Source organism: Tauraco erythrolophus, chromosome 1, assembly GCF_009769465.1.
Source record: "Tauraco erythrolophus isolate bTauEry1 chromosome 1, bTauEry1.pri, whole genome shotgun sequence".
Classification (NCBI taxonomy): Eukaryota; Metazoa; Chordata; class Aves; order Musophagiformes; family Musophagidae; genus Tauraco; species Tauraco erythrolophus.
This window is the reverse complement of record NC_141465.1, coordinates 63,820,448-63,839,173: the sequence shown is the minus strand read 5'-3', so window position 1 is coordinate 63,839,173 and position 18,726 is coordinate 63,820,448. Positions and strand designations below refer to the sequence as shown.

General features: G+C 48.3%; 1 protein-coding gene across 27 annotated transcripts in view; it reads right to left on the bottom strand.

Annotated features, from left to right (window-relative positions):
- Positions 1–9,174, bottom strand: part of MAP4K4 (mitogen-activated protein kinase kinase kinase kinase 4) — a 174,866-nt gene extending 165,692 nt beyond the window's left edge. For all 27 annotated transcript variants that reach the window (XM_086610155.1, XM_086610189.1, XM_086610147.1 and 24 more), the window contains exons 1-2: positions 9,118–9,174; positions 8,651–8,716 (exon numbers count right to left, since the gene is read on the bottom strand). In XM_086610155.1, coding sequence (XP_086466281.1) covers positions 8,651–8,716; positions 9,118–9,174 — 123 coding nt within the window. The remainder of the gene's footprint in view (positions 1–8,650; positions 8,717–9,117) is intronic.
- Positions 9,175–18,726: the final 9,552 nt, after the last annotated feature.

The window sequence follows — 18,726 nt, the reverse complement described above, 5'->3', positions numbered from 1 at the left end:
GTGCACCACTAACAGCCCCAGCAGCCGCATTGCTGATCCCAGCCCACAGCAGACCTTCTCCAGGGGCAGCCCTACCTTGCTGCAGGAACCGTGTGCCTACAGCCCATGCAGCTCCTTCAGCCGCAGGTACAAACCCATGAGTCACTGTGATCCCTGCACGGATGGCAGCTCTCATCAACGCACCATGGGACAGCTCCAAAGGGAGGTGACGGAGACATACCAGATAAGCACTACAATACCAGTATAACTGCATCCACGTTAGGAGTTTTACCACATTAGCTGCTGTATTACTAGACAGGCTGATCAGGACCTGTTGGCACTTGTAGTGTCCTGTTTGTGTAGTGATAATGACAGCTACAGCGGCAGAGGAACCCAGGGAGGCACAGCTTCAGTGGGAAAGAAGTATTTTGCCAGAAGCATTAAACAATCTCCCCACAAAAGACATCACTTATTCTGGCACACAGTCACAGCGCAGCTAGGTGGGCTGAGAGGTCTCGTCAGCGCAGGCCATGCTGAAATCAGCACAAAAACTTGTGTCAATATACCTTCCCTGGGTTTGCATAAGCCCAAAGCCTGGCTGGCTAGTGAACTACCATGGGTAAAAGCTAATCTCATTCATAATATATAAATATATATATTTTTCATATATAAATTATACATGCTGATGTATTTTTACTGAGAATTAAGCTGTCCCTTACTTTTTCTTATATTAAGCAGCTCCCTGACTCCACACTACTTTGTTCCCCACTGTTTCATTCTCTAGATTTAAGCCAGTTTCTCCTTCTTCACCCTCTGATTCCCTCTGTAAATTCACCTTCACTAAGATGCTTCTCTCTGGGCTGTCCCACCATCTCTTCCTAACTCCACATCTTCCCATACCATTGGTCCTTGACTTGTCAGTATGATGCAAGATCAAGCAGGAGGGGCATGGGAAAAATCCCAGGGAGAAGTTGTCAACACCCTTCATGCCTGCTACAGGGAGCTGCACAGGGCACGAGACTGGAGTTAGCACCAATTTCTAAATAAAGTGGAGAGAAGCCCACTCCATCTATACGTCCACCTGATCCCTATGTGTTTCAGAAGTCCAAGTCTTCTGTAAAGGTGGGCATCTCCATTCCTCTGTCTCTAGGATTTCATCCTTTTTCAGTGGTGCTTCGCACAGGTTTCCCAATCAGCAGTAAAATTAAACCCAACACTACTGAGGTCAAATTGCAGTTATTCATTACATTCAGAACAGCAGATTTCACTTTGTTGCCAGACAGCAAAGCCCAGCAGAGCAAAGGACTGCTCTGCCTGCAGGACTACTGTGTCTCCGGCCTGTACTCGCCTCTCTTTCAGAAAGCTGCTCTCTCCTTTTTCTAACACTGAAACAGATACCACAGAAGTTAGGACTGCTGAGCCCCGTGACCACCGGAGATACATCAAGCCTTGCTCGAGACAGGAGAGGGGACCAGGAATGAGGGTTAGGCAGAGGCATCATGAACTTAACAACAGCATACTGACCATTTGGCAGCACTCAACGGGTGTTCAGCCTGGAGAAGAGAAGGCTCTGGAGTGATCTTATAACAGTCTTTTAGTACCTAAAGGGGACCTACAGAAAGCTGAAGAGGGACTTTTTACAAGGGCATGTAGTGACCGGACAAGGGCAACGGCTGTAAACTGAAAGAGGGTAGATTTAGACTAGATATAAGGAGGAAATTTTTTACAATGAGGGTGGTGAGGCACTAGAACAGGTTGCCCAGAGAAGTTGTGGATGCCCCATCCCTGGAAGTGTTCAAAGCCAGTTTGCACAGGGCTTTGAGCAACCTGATCTAGTGGAAGGTGTCCCAGCCCATGGCAGGAGGGTTGGAACTAGATTATCATTGAGGTCTCTTCCAACCCAAACCATTCTATGATTCTATGATTCTATGACTTTGCAGTTTGTAATCAGTGTCATATTTTGTGCCTCAGTGCAAGTGTTTCATACCACTTTCAAGGCAGAAAATATGCTTTGGAAATAATACTGACATGCAATGTCAAAATCTCCAAGTCCTCTCCATTCAAAGCCATCTCAAGGTTCCCAAGAAGTATGCACAGTTGAGGGTTTTTTCCTCCCCCTTCCCATAGCTGCCTGGTTTTAGAGCCAATAGTATCTTTTCTTGAGCCTGTGCTGACCTCAGAAACAATCAGGGACCCATAATGCTACAAACGTAAGGTATTTGATAAGAAAACTCTTGTGCAAAGCTATGAGATCCCCTCCCAAATCTACCTCTTGTTCAAGTGAGTTGAATTCTTTCCACCAGCTCCAGTGGGAGTTGGACTGAGACCTGAAATAACGCCACAGATAAGGATCTTACTGTAACTTTTGACTACAGTCAAGCTCACATTGTGCAAGTCAATACTATTGAGCTTAAATATCAACGTCATTCAAAGGCAAGGAGAAACACTTCTGGAGGAGCCAGAGTGTTCAGTCAGAAATGTAAAATGGCAAAAACACAAAAATCACTTTCCTCCAAGGAAAACAGATCTCGAGAAGGTAGGTACACAACCTACCTGGCTGAAATCACACTTGCAACAGAAAGTACCACTTGAAAAGAAGATAACTAGAACATAATGTGTATGCAGAAACACACGCTAGACCACACGAGAAAAGTCAGCTAACATTCTAGTCCAAAAATTTATACTATAAAAATGTGTAAGCTGAAGGCAGGGAAATACAAAGGGTGAACACCTCTTGTAATGCTGGATTCCCTTTGGGGACAGTCCTCTACATCATCCCCTAGGTTGGGAGGTGCGGACCAGTCATTATCACAGAGGCCAAAAAAAGCAACTCTGCACAATACCACTGAGACTCTGGTGCCTGCAAGTTGATAATATATGTTACCAAAATTTCCATTACCAGGAGAGAGCAAAAATAAAGTAAGGAAAGGAAAGGCATATGTCTCTGTATTTCTCTCTTTCTTTAATATCCCTAAACTAACAAAAATCCCTATCCTGGGCCTTATGAATAAAGCTCACCTTCCCCATGCCTGGAGCAAGGTGCAGAGACCTTCGTGGAGAAAACCTTCCCCCTTCGCTGGGGAAACAACCCCTACCATCGCCAACGAGGAGAGAGCACACGCACACAGAAAGCAAGGAGAGTAGGAGACTCTTTCAACTGAAATTTCACCCACACCAGTTGAAGAAAATCTTTCTACAGAAAGCTGAAAAAATTTCCTAGAAGTCAGCGTAAGACTCTCGGCTGTATTTTGTTACATCCATCACCTCGAAGCCCTGCGCGCACCCAGGGCCCAGAGTGCCGGGCCCTCTCCTAATTACTCCAGGAATAAGGAGTCCCTGCCCCAGGAGCCTGCAATTTGATTTAAGACAAGATACAAAAAAAAAGACGTTTTGACAGACAGATGGACTGGGGGAGGAAGAACGAGAGGGACATGTGGTTACCCACAATTGGCAGGTTGCTTTCTTTTCTCTTTTTCTTTTTTTTTTTTTTAATAAAAATAAATATCAATAATCCCCACTGGCCACCTGCCTAGCTTTTGTATATTTAATTAAGAAGGATTTGGGTGATGGAGAACTGCTCAAAAGTTCAGCCAATTTGGGGTAGGACAGGAGGGCAAATATCTAGCTGCAGGACCCAGAGAAACGTCAATATTTCAGCCACTGCCTGGTCCTTCCCAACTTCTCCCAATGGCAAACTCTCTCCCTTTGCAACACAATCCACAAAAAATCAGAGGAGGAAGGGAAGAAGGGCAGTTCATACTTAAGAGAGCTGGTCTGGACCAGTTCCTGAAAGCCAGTGACCTCACTGATCCTCAGTACAGTTTGTCTTTATAGCGATAAGACTGGAATTGTATTCGTGTTTAACAAAATCATTTGAATCCACAATGATGTCCCTTTAGCAGTGAAAGAAAGAAAGGGGAGAGGGGGAAAAAAAAATTCAGCTGAGTTAGTAGAGAATATCAAGCACTGTCCTCTCTTCCTGCCTCCCAACACAGTCACCTTGTAAGATAGAAAGTCCATTAAGACAAAAATAGAGTATCCTTAGCGTGGGAAAACATTTATCCAAGTTTTAATTTATTTTCAAATCAGCATTTAAACGATCACATCTTACATCATTTCCTTTTATGAGCCAGCAGTTAGACAATACACATCATTTACATGCAGTTTTGGAAGGCTGCAACATAAATCAACAAAAGAAGCCTTCACTATGAATTAACTATTACAAGGCTCTTGGAAAGCCACACCAGCCTGCGCTGAGGGCAATTAGGAGGATCGTCCCTAATTCTCATCTTTCTGGTGCCTCGCACAGAAACATCCTTCCCCCCAGTCATTGCTGCTACAAGAGAATTATGATGTCTGTCTGTGGGACGTAACAGCGCACTCACAACAGCTATTTTAAAGTGTTTGCTGTCTTTAAAAACACGTACACGCACACCTCCCCCCAAAAAAAAACTAAAGAGAAAGTGACAGAGCAAGTTAACACAGTTCAGACTCAACAGCAAAATTAATCAGCCTTATGCCTCTATGAAGGATCAGAAGGCAGAGATTTTACAACACGCAAAACATTAAACAATGCCTTTGGTTCACAGGTCATTTTTGCATTAAAAAAAAAAAAAAGGAAGTAAACACTCAGTTCGAATCTTATCTCGAAGCCAATTTTGGGAAGCGTTTTCATTTTGTGCAAGCCAAACTTCAAATTAAGGTCACTACTGGATGCGAAAAGCTAAAATCTAACTGCAGCAATGCGAAAAACGTTTCTCCACGATTTGCAAAAGATCATTATTAAAAAAAAAGTCCTTAAAGCAGCTGATCACTTGGTAAGCCAGCTACAAGTTCCAGTTACACCAAGGTGCTCCGATAAAGCGGGATGGAGTTCAGGAGGAAAGAAGACCAGAGGAGACACAGCCACCCCACATGACAGCAGTACGCCCCAAAAAAAAGCACAATAACAAGCCAATACCATTTTTCTTGCCTGCACCTCACTAGGTAAAGGTGGTACGTCTTTACTCTTACTGCTTAAAAGAGGGCGCAGGGGCGCTGAGCCCCAGGCAGGGGTGCTCCTCTGCAGGGGGGCAGGCAGGCAGGGAGCGGGCAGGGAGCCAGGGAGCAGGCAGGGAGGCGGGCAGGGAGGGCGCTGCTCCGGACAAGCCCGCACATGCCCCTCGGCTCCCACCAGCTGATACCAACCTTTTGAAGGGAAGTTTCCCCTCCCTAAACTCCAGCGAGTTCGTGGGGCTCCTTAAAAACACAAACCCCAGGCGCAGGGGGTTCTGCGGCCGGTCATTTGGGCAGCAGCTGGAAGGGAACTCCACTCGCCCTGCTTTGCAACGTTTAACCCTTTGCTTTCTGACATACAAGCGATGTAACTTGCAGAAGCTTCCATCTTCCCCCCGTGCCAGCATTCTCAGGTTTTGAACAAACGACGGAAGGGCAAACAACTTCCAGGCCTTCCACTGCCAGGGGTTCCGGCCGAGTGGCCAAGGGGAACCGCTTTGCCCCAGGAGGAATGAGCGATCCCCGCTGCTGCCCCTTCGCCTGCACTGGGCACACTTCCCAAAAACATCCTGCTTCTTTTAGGCACCCAGAGCTGAGGAACCTCAGCCTCATTTTCCCCCCCCTCCAATTTACTGCTGGGTAACAAGCCCCTCTTGAAACGCAAGGCTCCTTCGCACGGGAGAGGTGTAAGCCAGGTTATGAAGAAGAAAATAATGTAAACTCTACGGACTTTAAGGGGACCAGCTGAAAACTTTGTATTTTTTAACACCTCACCACCGAGGCCCCAGGCCCACAGTAGGCTCCACATAAGCTATCCTGCTTAATGGCATAAAATCCCAAGAGGACCCGCACCACTCTGTGACAGGAAGTAACTCCACTTGCATTTAGGTGCCAAACATAAGACCACCCTTGTATTTCATGCATGTATATATATACATCGACATGCACCTATATATAGCTAAATGACTAGAACTATCTATAGAAACATCTCTAGCTAGATAGATCTGAGCTACTCCCAGCAAGCTCAGCTAAGGCAGAGAGGAGAAAATCCAGACTATTTTCTGCTTTTCAACAGGTCGGCACGGTCTCCTGCCCACCGCCAGAGAGGAGACTCCCCAGCAAGGCAAACGACCTTCGGTATCACGGCCGGGGTGTATGAGCTAGACAAAGAGATAACGTCATGCCCTCTCCCGCTCCCTCCGTCCTCCCCGCAGTGGCAGGTAGCCAGCCAATCCCGCTCCTCGTGCCCGGGTGACATCATCGCTGATGCCGATACACGAATGTGGAAGTACATCAAACTAGCGCTACCCCACAGATCTCGGGGCACGGCTCCTTCAAAGACAACCTACCCCCCTCCAGTGCCTTGGGATGACAGAGCAGTTAAAAGGGAAATGAAACCCTTCGGGAAGAGGGATTTCAAGGAGAGGTTGCTGGGTAGGAGGAAAGTGGAAGGCAACAAGCAAACACAGCGTAACCACGTTTTTCCCTCAGTTATGCAGTTCCTTCAACAGCCTTCAAAACATAAACACACAGTTTCAACTCTGGGTGTCCCTGGAGCATTTTTCCTAATGAAAAAGTGGCTGAGAAAAGTTAAATACTATTGCACTTCTTTACATTGATTTCTCTTTTTTTTTTTTTTAATAAGAAAGCCGAGGTTCAATCACAGCAAGGAAGTTTTTTGCTTTGGTATTTTTTGTTTATGTACAACCCTGTTAAGGTGTCCACATTTTAAGACTATGTACACAAACATGGACAAATGCCTAAGAAGAAACAGTGCAAATCCAAACTTACACCCTTGTCAATCCACTACTGTGTGAAAGGCTCTATAGCAAAGCAGTATTTACCTATTTCTTTTATTACCTATTTCCTTTACTGCTGACATCCAAACCACCATGCCCTCGGTTACCAAGCAGGAGGCAATATTGCCACCGTTGTCTAATCAGCGAGGAAGGGCAGGGAAATCTCTCGAGACACACACTAAAACTAGTGCCCTGACAGAAACCGCCTGCTGCTCCCCCTGTTATGAGAGTGACACTGATGCCCTTAGACCTCAGGTATTCATTCACTCTCCCAAGTCGATAAACGCAGGCACTGAGTTTTGTTGCTAACGCTAAATATTCCAGGAGACTTGTAGCATATTGAAGGAAAATGAAAAGAAACATTGCTATTCTCAAGACTGTTAAACCAATGAGGACTTTGCTCATTAAGTCAAAGCATTAATAAGTAAGCCGAGAAACAACGCACCAAATTGCAATAATTAACAGGAGAGTTTCAAATCACACATTCACGCCCTACGATTTTTTTTTTTTTTTTTTTTTTGCAAGAAGGGTTCAGGTGATGCAAGCTCTGGGAGCAGAAGGATTACATACAAAAATTCAACGGTGTCATTTAATTTGTGAGAAAAAAAATTAAATGGTCAAGGCGACGTCAAAGTGCAGCTTCTCACCCATCTCCCCCTTCTCCTCTGGCCTTTGAGCCACATCCTTTTCCCCAGCTTTTTGCCAACAGCAGCAGCCTGGTTATTCCACTTCCAGTCTTAAAATGCAACTCGCGCGCTGCACAGACTACTTCTCCATCACGAAGGCTGAGGTTCACGCCCTCAAAACAAACTGACATGTGTCTCATTTGCAGAAGAGGCACCAGAGCGCTTTGTTTAGTTGCAGGAGCTACAAGCAGCAGTATCTGGCCATCAGGGAAGTTCACCAATTACACTGCTTTGTTTATAAGCAAAAAAAAAAAAAAAAAAAACCACCAAAAAACCAAACCTCAACAAACTCAAGCACAACAAACTCAAGGCAATCGGTTACTTTCAGTTATCTCTCCCTCCCTCTGCAAATGTGCCTTGCATTTCTATACAATATAAGGCTAGAGCCTTCCATCTTTAGCCAAGTACTAAGATTGTGTGAATAATTAGTCATCCTGGTAGCTAGCACTTGCTGCAAAGTCATGCAATCTCCAGATTTGTTTGTTTCACTGACTGCACACTGGAGGAGAAAAAAAAAAAGTAGGCTACTTTCACACCCCCATGGGCACTCTCCAATTTCTATTTTTTAAAGTCATACACTTGTCAAACAGGTTATTCTGGGAATTCTGATTTTCACTAAATAAGTTTCCCTGCTTCGATCGCTTATTATTGTCACTCTGCCCCCCCCCCATCACTGCACAGCACAGCGGGATAGGGTGCAGCACCATTCACCCTCCCCTAGACAGCTTCACCACTTTGAAGGTTTTCCAGCACGGAAATCGGGTGACAATTTTACTGAAGGCCAATGCCTTTGTCTAAAGTCACCGCAGCAGCAGTAACTTCCAGGAGGAGTTCCAGCAGCAATTTTGAATAAGCCCATGGACCTATTTGTATAGTCCTGACACACTCGTGTCCACTTGGTTTGGGCATTTCTCTGGAGGTGGGGGATAAGGACAATAAAGGACTATTTCATCATTTCAGGATGGGTACTTGGGGCAGTAATTCGTGCCTCTTTAGAAAAGCAGAAGCCAAGAGGCTGACAAACTTGTCACGGGCAGCAACAATGACAAGGACAACATTTTTATCATCTCTAACTGTTCCGCTTGCCACAGCGGGTGGCTCACCGTCAGCCGTGCGCTCAGCCCGGCACAGACACCGGGTACCCTCCAGAAAAACGACAATGACAAAAGGAGAAGAAATTCTGCCACAAACCTTGTAGACTTGCCCGTACGTGCCATTGCCAACAACTTCCACCAGCTCAAAAATCCCAGCGGGGTCCTGGAGGGGGGAAAGGGGGCGGGGGTGGGAGGGGTGGGGGAGAAGAGAAGCGGGGTTACATTTTTGTCAGGCGATGGCTGCTGGCAAAGCCCAGCGAGCGAGCCCGGCTGCTGGCGGCGTGCAGCTGTTGCGCCCTGTTTTTCCACGCACATGCCAATACATGCAAACAAAGGAAAAGCAGCCCAGGGCCGCGCTCCCCCCGCCCGCCCCCGCGGGGCTCCCCCCACGCGGCCGCCGGCCCCCCGCGCCCCAGCACCGGCCCCGGGCCCGGGCCCGGGCCCGGCCCGGCCGCTCCCACCCCCGCCGGCCCGGCAGCCCCGACAGGGACGCGCCGGCCCCCGCCCCGCCGGCCTCGGGGGGGGCCCCGCCCCGCCGCCCCGGCCCCCCGCCCCGGCACTCACCCGCAGGGAGGAAAGGTCGATATCCACCAGACTTTTTGCAGGAGAATCGTTCGCCATTTTCCCGTCTCTTCTTTTTTTTTTCCTTTTTTTTCTTCTCTGTTAAATAATAGCGAGGCCGCCCCCCCCCCCTCCTCCCCGAAGCAGCTGTGAATTGCGCGGAGCTCCTCTCCTCCCTTCCGCCCTTCCCTTCTTCACTCCAGCCCCGCCGGGTTGAAACTCTTCAGCATTGGGAGGGGTTGGCGGGGGGGATGATGGATAGATGGATGGATGGTGGGAGGAGGAGGAGGGGGGAGAGGGAGGTGAAGGAAGGGAAGCGGGGAGGGAGGAAGGAGAGGGGGTGCAGCGGTCCGTCTGTCTCCCCGCGGTGCGGTGCGGTGCAGGGCTGGATCTCCCCGAGCGGGCGGCGGTGCCCTGGCCGGCCGGCGGGTCGGTGGGTGGGTGGGTGGGTCGGTGGGTGCCCGCGCGTCCCCCGCGGCAGCGGGCTCACACCATGTCGCGGCGGCGGCGGCAGGAGCGGCGCCGGGGCCGGCAGCGTCTGGCAGCTTCACGGTGCGCCCCGCGCCCGGGCATGGCACGGCTCGGCTCGGCTCGGCCCGGCCCGGCCGGCGGCGGGGCGGCGCTCACGCCGGGAGCCGGTAGCTGCAGCCGCGGCCCCGCTCTCGCATGGGGGGCTCACGCCCAGCGCCGCGGCGGAGCCGCCGCCGCCTCCGAGCCCTCCCCGCGGCGCTGCCCTCGCATGAAACGGCGCCGGGCACCGGCGGGCAGGGGCTGCGCGTCCCGGCGGCGGCGGGGCACGGGCGCGGGGCTGGAGAGGGGTGCTGCGAGCCAGACAAAGATAGCCGGGGAGGAGGAGGAGAAGGAGGAGGAGGAGGAGGAGGAGGAGAAAAGGGATACAAAATATACTGCGAGCGGGGAGAGAGAGAGAGAGAAAACAGCTCCCCCTTCCCTCCTCCAACAGGAAAAACCGGCGGAAACGCGCCCGCACCAAAGCACTGCTGGGTAAACTCGCGGGGAGGGAAAGAGAGAGAGAGGACGGGGAGGGGACCGGCCCCGTCAGCCCTGCCCGCCCCGCCGGCGCTGCCCGCCGCCCGACAATAGCCCCGGCGGGACGGGGGCGAGCGAGGGCGACACCTGCTCTGCCGCGATCGCCGCGGGCCCGGCCGGCGGGGAGGCCCACGCGTGTCCGCGGCAGGGCCGGGGGGCTGCGCGGCTGGCCGGTCGCTGTGGGCAGCCCAGCCGGCCTGGGATCCGGCTGCCCCCGCCGCGCCTTTAGGGGACAGCAGGGTCGGTGTCAGTCGCGATCGGTATCGCGAGGCAGCAGTTGCTGGAAATACTCATAGAAATAAGGCGCACAGGGGTGGTTGGCGCTACCTCGCTGCCCGGAGGGTGGGGAGTCGTGGTGTTTTCTCTTCCCGTCCTCAGTGAGATGACCAGCAAAAATCTCTCATTTTCTCTTCCCCCTGCCCTCCGGAGCCCCCAGACCCATGGGAAGAACGTTCCTGCCCCATGGGAGACCTCTGCAGACGCAAAGACTGGCCTCCAGAAGCAGATCCAACAAACTCATGGGAGGGCGTTTTAACACATCCTTTACTGACAGCCAGAACTGTCTCAGGCCCCATTCCTGCCCAAAAGCATCCTCCAGCAGAATCTGGATCACACTGAAAAATCTCATTAACCTCTCTCAAGCTAGTCGCATCAGGCAGTTGCACGCAGGTGTAAACCTTGGCAGGATTTGTCTCCAATTGAAGTTCTTTATCACACTGATACGGCAAAAATGTTACCTGCTTGCAAGAGGTCGAGTTACGTTTCCTGTGGGAACCAAGGTTTTCCTGTCTCTTCTACTTTAACCACAAAATTACATATACATAGCTACAAGTATCACAGAAACGTACTTTTAAAACAAAGCAAACCTGTTGAGCAGAAAGTGTAAGGATGAATTACCGTAACAGTTTAATGGTGTACTTCATTTTCACTTAAACTGTAGTTACAAAGAAGGGAAACTCAGGCCTGGACCGGGCAACTGTTTTCCTCTGTACAGGAACCCACAGTATTAAGAAGGCAAATTATTTCAAATGGGCTCAACACTGGGTCTGTCTGAGTGCGTTCACATGGTAGTAGGATCGGGTCTAGAGACACAGTAAGTTTTGGAAAGTGGATTTCCACAAAGATTTATTGTCAGCAGCCTGGTTTGCATTACATGGCTTATTTAACTCTGCCTTTCTATGTGGAAGAGCAGCCTTGGTAGGTCAAATCCATTGCCCATCTAGCCCAGCATCCAATCTCCAGATGTAGCCAGTGGTGACTGCTGAGGGAAGAGCGCAGGGATGTTTTAACCATTCAGTTGCACTTCCCTAGGGCATCCTGCCTGCTGTCTGCAGCTCAGGGAGTTCTTTGGTAGCGTTTGGTGTCACCAGATCTCATACTCTCTGGTGATTTTTTCCTTCCATTAGGTTACCCGTTTACTTTGTGGATTAGTACATACTTCCGTCTCTTACAATGTCCTCTGGCAGGGAGTTCCACAGATGAACTAGCTGCTTGTTATGTGAAAACCACCTTTGTTCATTGGCCTTGAGCCAATATCTGCTAGTTTGTAAGAACCTCTTGCTGGTTCTTGTGTTGGAAGAGACAACAATCATTTCCTATTCATTTTCTCCATTACATTCATTTTTTTATAGACTTCTGTTGTGTTCCCCCTCAGTTTTTGCCAGCTAGCAAGTTCTGGTCTTTCCGTATGACAAATGGAAGCCATTTCATACTTGCCCTTCATTGAAGCATTTCTTCTTCTAATGCCTTCCTTTTTAGGATAGGAGAATGGATTTCCATACCGTGTTCATGAAGGTTTCCCCATGCAGCGTCATGACAGTATCAGTCCGCTCCTGATACTCCTTTTTTCACTGTTGTTGAATATGAAAACGACATTTTTGTGGAATACGTCTATTACAACTCCACAATCCCTTCCCATAGTGGTAATACTACCTCAGAGACTGTTGCTGTGTACTTCTGGATTTTCAAGCCCAAACTCTGAACTGCAACTTTGCCAAACCCAGTATGTAACAGGCTTCTCGCGCCCCTCAAAAATACAGTCTGAGTTTTTAGAGCTGAGGCTCTGAGCCCAAATACGCATGTTCGCCATTATAGCTCTGATGTGGCTCCACCAGAGCGTGCCCTCTCTGCTTTGAGTTTATATTTTATCAATGAGTTTTGTTCTTTGATTTGTTTTAGTAGTATACCAGAAGACTGCTAAAGCAGTGAAAGTGCTGATGACAAGATTGTGAATCCTTGAAAACTGGTGAATCCCCTAACTTTGGAGAAAAAAAGAGTTTTCATAAAGCAGTAAATGCCAGAGGAGAGCTTCCTGCTAGTTCCCAGGGTGAAGCACCGCACCACCTCACCTTCCTTTTCCTTCCTACCCCAGCAGAGGGATGAAAGGGGTGCTTTCTTGAGGAAGAAGTCTCTCTGGCTGCGGCCAAAACCACTCTATTCACATGTTCATCATGCTCTTCACCAGCACGGCGTACTTGCTCAGTAAGTCTAAAGGTTAAAAGACCAAACCTAAAACCACTGGAAAGAAGATGAGTGGTCTGGTTTAACTCTTCCTCATAGAGCGAAACCAGCACCCCTGAAGGAGACAAAGCGAGATGGACATCGAAAATCATAATGCAGATGAAATGCAAGGAAAGGCAAGTTTCAGCCCTGTGGACAGTCACCCCACTCACAGAGCCGTAAATGACTCTGTCTTCTAATGACAAACTAAGTAGAAGCATCAAAAATTCTGAGTCAGCTCCATCTGTTCAGGAACAAAGCAGGAGAAAGCTGTGGGGCCAGTGGGCTGCTCCCTGCCACCGTCAGCTGCAGCTGCACCCGTTCCTGCTCTCTGTCCTCGCAGCAGCAGAGGGAATAGAGGAGCTGTGGTGTGCCCAGCAGTTTCAGCACCCCTGAAAGAGGGAGGCTGAGCCTCCCTTTGCTCGGGCCATTTGTTCCTCTCCTCTGGCACCTCATCCCTTGTGTCAGCATAAGGGTTCGTGCAGCTGTGCGGTGAGCCAGGACTTGTGGCAAAGCCAGCCCAGGAAAGGAAAAGAATTTTTAACGTTACTATTGATCAGTTCCCCAGGCTAGTTCATCGCATGCCTGCTTGAGCAGTTGTATTAATGAGAGGACGGAGGGACAGAAACTGCGTGCAGGAGGGGAAGTGTAGCCATAGCATCGCTCTTGGTGGTAGATTTGGCTTAAACCAATTTCAACTCTCAGTGGACCCATAGGGGTAGAACTAGAGAAACTTCCTTCCTTACTGGAAGAGGCACTGTGGGAGTAATGGGAACCCAACGTTTATGTTCTGGCCACAAAGGAAATTCCTTGCCCTCTATATTTTTTTTTCCCCAGTTCTTTGAAATTGTCTTTGTTTTATTCTTTTCCGCATTTAATATGCTGCAGCCCTAATCACTGACCAGAGATGTAGAGGTCATCAACTGCACTAACTTTTTAAGAGCTTAATCATCAACAGATATCGAGGAGATGAGTAAAGAGACAGGAAGTTCTGAATTTTCATTTTGTTTCTGCTACTGATTCATCCTGTAGCCTTGGGGCATCTCATTTCCTGCCTCCACTCTTGTTCCCTATGCGGAAAATGGGAGTGATTTTGACCTCCTTGGTAGTGTGAATTGTCAGACGTGCCCTGTATTACTGTCTAGGGAAACGGTTCTCACCTTGGCCAGGAAAGTCTACGAGGGAGGCTCAAGCTGGGGTGAGGAATACCAGCGCACAGAGTAGCGAGCGAGGCCGAGTGAGGCTTTGCATAGTCCAGCTCTCCCGCTGCAGGTGGGCTCCCAAGACCAGGAGGAGGTTGGGAGGCTTTAAAGATTGCCTGCTCTCCTCCTACTGATGAGTTCTCATGCTGGTGACTGTAACACGTGCTGAGAGCAGTTCATATACAGAAGCATGTCGCACAGTCATCCTTTCTTCAGCTTACACTCCCCTCCTCCTCTGCTGCTTCCACCACCACTATCTCGCACCTCCATGTGAGGGCTGCTCTGCACAAGTGCTGCCGGTACAGCCAGGCTCTTACATGCTGCATCTGAATGTCATAGGTGGACATGTTCCTACAGCTCCAGTTGCCCAGTTGTGCACACACTGCTGCTGGAGACGTATTGCTGCTTCCCCCCATCCCCAGGATATTCCACTGCCTCCTGGACCAATGAGTTACCCTTATCCTGACCTACAGGCAATGCTCAAGCATGGAGCTGGACCTGAGCGCAGGGAAGCTTGCATAGATGTTGGCGTAGGTGACGCCGAGTTGCGCAGGGCCCGAAAGGAGCAGCTTTCCACCAGCTTTGCGCTTTGAGGCCATCACTGTGCACCCCCTGGCTTCCTCTGTTAGCCGAGCGGGGACTGGATTGAAAGGACTCCTGAAACACAGGGGCTGCCTAAATATAGCAATCCTGCTAGCATGGGAAGAGTGGCAAAGAGGAGCAGGGCACACTCCATGGCTGCTCCATACCAGGTGGGAAGGCACAGTGCTATCAGCACTCTAAACACTTTAGAGGTGCCCACCTTTCCCCATGCCCTGCCAGGCTCCACATCTGTGCTGTTCTTTCAGCTGTGCCAGTACAGCTCCCTCCATTGTGGTCAGACAGCTGAGCTGATCTCAGCAAAACAGAAAACACCTTTTTACTTTATTTTTCGCAGGCTTTGCTTTACCTCTTATTAATGCCCTGCTTTGAAGGAGTGGTGGGCGGTAATGTGAGAGCAGGAATTCCTCAAGCTGTTATTGCAGAGATCTAGGTATCGTGAAACTATGTCCTAAAAGTTGTTTTGGGGTGAAAGAGTTACCTCAAATGGCATTGCAGTATAGCCTAGGGAGACAAGTTAACCTTAGTCCTGTAATAGTTAATATCACACCTGTGCAGTACTGAAGCACCCAGCAGGTCTATCTTGATCCAAATCGTGAATGAACATATGACAATGTTCTTATGAAAATAATATGATACGGTGTTTATATCATCTTTGTGTTTTTACACCGGCTGTGGTGAAGAAAGACGGTACCTGGTTCATCTACAGCTGTAGGACATGATGAGAAGCTGGTAGCTGAAATGGTATGAAGTTTGCCAGGACAACATGCTCCCAGAGAAATCTGTGAACAAATCCAAACCACCAGAGTAAAGTTCAGCAATTTGCGTCACCTAGCTGGGGCATTTTGAATCTGGTTCTGAACATGCCCACACAGGATTTACATCCATGGAGCCACAGTCTCTGAGAGGAGGCTGCTCCCATCCCTGGAACAGAACAGGACAAGGAGGGGTGATTTCGTGCTGCCACGGTCTTTCACCGACTCCACATCCCTTATTGATCTTTCCAGACTGAGTTCGCAGCACAGCCCAGGTTCTCACACTTCCCATCAGACTGGGAATTGTCAGACCTGCAGCCAGACTTAAAGCTGGCAAAAATGCATAAACCTGGCATGAAAATACTGTTGCGTGCTTGGACTAATTGAGAAGATCCTGGGTGTATTTTTGGAGACTGCCTGTGTTCTAAGTTTTACCAAGCCAGCTGTTTCTGGTCCTGCTATCTGTCACACAAAGCATGCAATTACCGAGCGTGGCTGGCTGTCACAGGCTATCTCTGCTGGCAGCTAAGTTGGCTTGTAGTTATCTTCCCACGACCCAGCTGTGACACTTATTTCACCTCTTATACAAGGACCTGAGCCATATCTGTAGTGGCTATGACCAAACTTTTTCCTCCTTGTCTGAGTCAGAACTCCTTGGGGAGTATTGTCCCTCCTCACATTTGTCTCACTGTGCCTTATCTCATGCAGGGCCACCTGGGGATGCTCACCCGGAGTTTCTGAGATCCCTTGCTTCGGGATGACGAGCAAGGCAGAGAGACAACCCTCTCACCCTGCATTTGTACCCCACTATAAGAAAACCTGCTCCACCAACGTGATGGTGCATGTGGCTCTGCAGGTGTTTCTCTACTGGCAGTGCTTGTGTAAGGACCTCCCAACCCTTCTCCACCAAGCACATGTGCATGTGTCCTACGCTTTTCTGCCTGATCTTCGGTTCCTGTCACTGTGCTCTCTTTGTGGCTGTGCTGGTGCCTTTACTTGCAGAGCCATGGGATCAAACAGACCAGAGTTAGAAATAACCCGTTTTCAGATTTTGCGTTGCTTTATCCAGTTCAGTTGTGTTCATAGTGTGGTGAAAGCACAGAAACAAGCAAAGCAGTGAGCATGGAGGTGGTTTGGTTGCTCTTTTGTAAGCCTCCAGCTTATGTGAACACAGTTCAAGTTGTATTTGCAAGCCTACCAGGCTCTTGAGGAGATAGGTGGGGATTACTTCTCAAGAACTTAGGCCGTGTTTTGACACAGCCCTGAGCATAGTCTTGACGTGTCATGTACTGAGTCAGAAATGCCACAACAACATGAAGCAAAGCACTGAACCTGTCGATTCAAATGTGTTGAAAAAAATACTGAAGGAGTCATTTTGTCCCAGAACACCTTTTGATGGAGCAGGTACTGTAGCCAACTTAAACCTGGTAAAAAAAACCCATAAAGCTGGCTCATAAATATTTCTGTATACCTGGGCTAACTGAAAGGAAAGAAGATTGTTGTGTGCTGACACCTGGTCCAGAGCAAGCTAATCCCAAAAAGCCCACAGATCTGATAATAACCAACCTGTAACCATGGCCTGGGTTGGTACAGAAGTCGTTGCATTATCAGAATGAAGCCAATGCACTTCTACCAAGAGTGGGCTTCTGCAAGAAACCTGTGAGAGTGTAAATTCCCACAGTGCCCCTGGTCTGAGTACAGCTGCCTTTAATTCTGTGAATTTATCCCCGTGTTGAACTTCATGCATTGTGCAAACTCCCTGTGAATTCATAAATCTTTGAGGACTGTGGCTTAAGTGAGGTAAATTATAGAAATCAAAATTAAAGTGTAAAGCATATATTTTAAACAAACAGTAAAGCTGTTGAAGTCTGCCCTTTGAAAGCTTTCTTCTTCAGTTTCCAGGTGACTTTTATTTGAATGTTGAAGGTATTTTCATTTTGTGTTATGTTTTGCAATGAGGAGGGAGTTATGTTTTGAAAGTAACTCTAAAAATGAAGAGTGAATTATCACCAAAATGCAAAATGAAAAAAAAAGCATAGGTGAGAATTAATTCTCCTTTCAAATTAAAAATTAAAAACCCTGTGCTGTTGAAGGAAATGTATAACCATGTAAGGATTTCCACAATTAATTCACAGGCCTAATTGGTTTAAATTTCCCTTTCATTTTATACAGCATGAAGTCCACAGAGGCCATAATTTCATGAAACTCTAGCTTTGCCAGTGAAGCCAACTTAAATGTCTCCTTTCCTCCCTTCCCTGGTGCCTCATATCTGCTTTCACACTGCAGAGCTCTGCCCTCTTCGTGGGCAGCTCCTGTTGTCAGAACAAGGGTTTGCAGGACTGAGCTGCACATCGGCTTAAAAATAACACTCTCCCGGAGAAGAAGCGATTTTTAGCATGGATCAGTTCTGATTTTTGGCATGACCCCACAGACAACATGCAGTGACAACACCAAGGAGGCTGTGATGGCAGAGGAGCACATTTGGAGACTGAAATGGTGAAGTGGCATTGGCAACTTCTTAAGTTAGCTCCCACAGCAAAGCCAAGATCTCATGGAGCTTTTGCTGACATGTCAATAGAAATGTCAGGGAAAGGTCCGTGGGAAGAGACAGAGCCTTTAGGCATCACCATGCAGCATATAATTTAACAAAAGACACCCACTGGTCATAATAGATGGTTGAAATGAAAAGTATTAGTCACCCTTGGGCTGGTGATTGACACAACGTAATCCTCCAGGTATTGTTTTTTTTAAACAAAATGTTGTCATCAAAATATAGTAAAAAGTTGAATGTAATGGGGCATTGCTGGGTTTTGACGTGAGGCAAAGTATTTTAGCTACCGTTTGGCTTGAAAGGGCTTTTTCTGTCCTTTTCTTCTAGATCTTGTTGATTTACCAGGTAGCTCTTCGGTATGATACATTCACCCTCTGTGATCTGGTTTTAAGTAAGGCAATTACCAGAGATGCTGTGACACAGCTCCTCAGTGTAACTGTTAGTGAAGAAATTCCTAATCAATACAATTATTTTATCTTCTGAAATGCGAAGGCTTCTAGGGGTCTTCTGGTCATAACAGAAACACTGAATAAGGAGGGTCTACAGAGAGCTGTCATCTCTGGGTAAAACGTGGGATTCGGCTGTCCATTTTGCATGTCTGTATCTACGCTGATCACCTAAACTTCCTTTAACAGTTGACACGAAGAAAAAAACATCTCCAGGGTGCAGTTCATCTCATTCTGAAACAGACAAAGTGGCTCAGAGGAATGGTATCTTAGCACTGACTGCAAAGAAGACATGGTACGTTCAGATGCTGAAGACACCCCGGGCTGGTGCAATGAAGCCCATGCAGCGTCAATGCTTTCATGCAACACCAGTGTGTAAGATTTTCAACTGTGTCATCCTGCATACTTTGGAAGATTTGACTAGCGAAGTGAAGTCAAGGGAACAGATACTCACCTGCTGTGAATCAGGGTAGCTCTTGTGAAACTGCACAGAGGGTCTGTTGACCGACTTC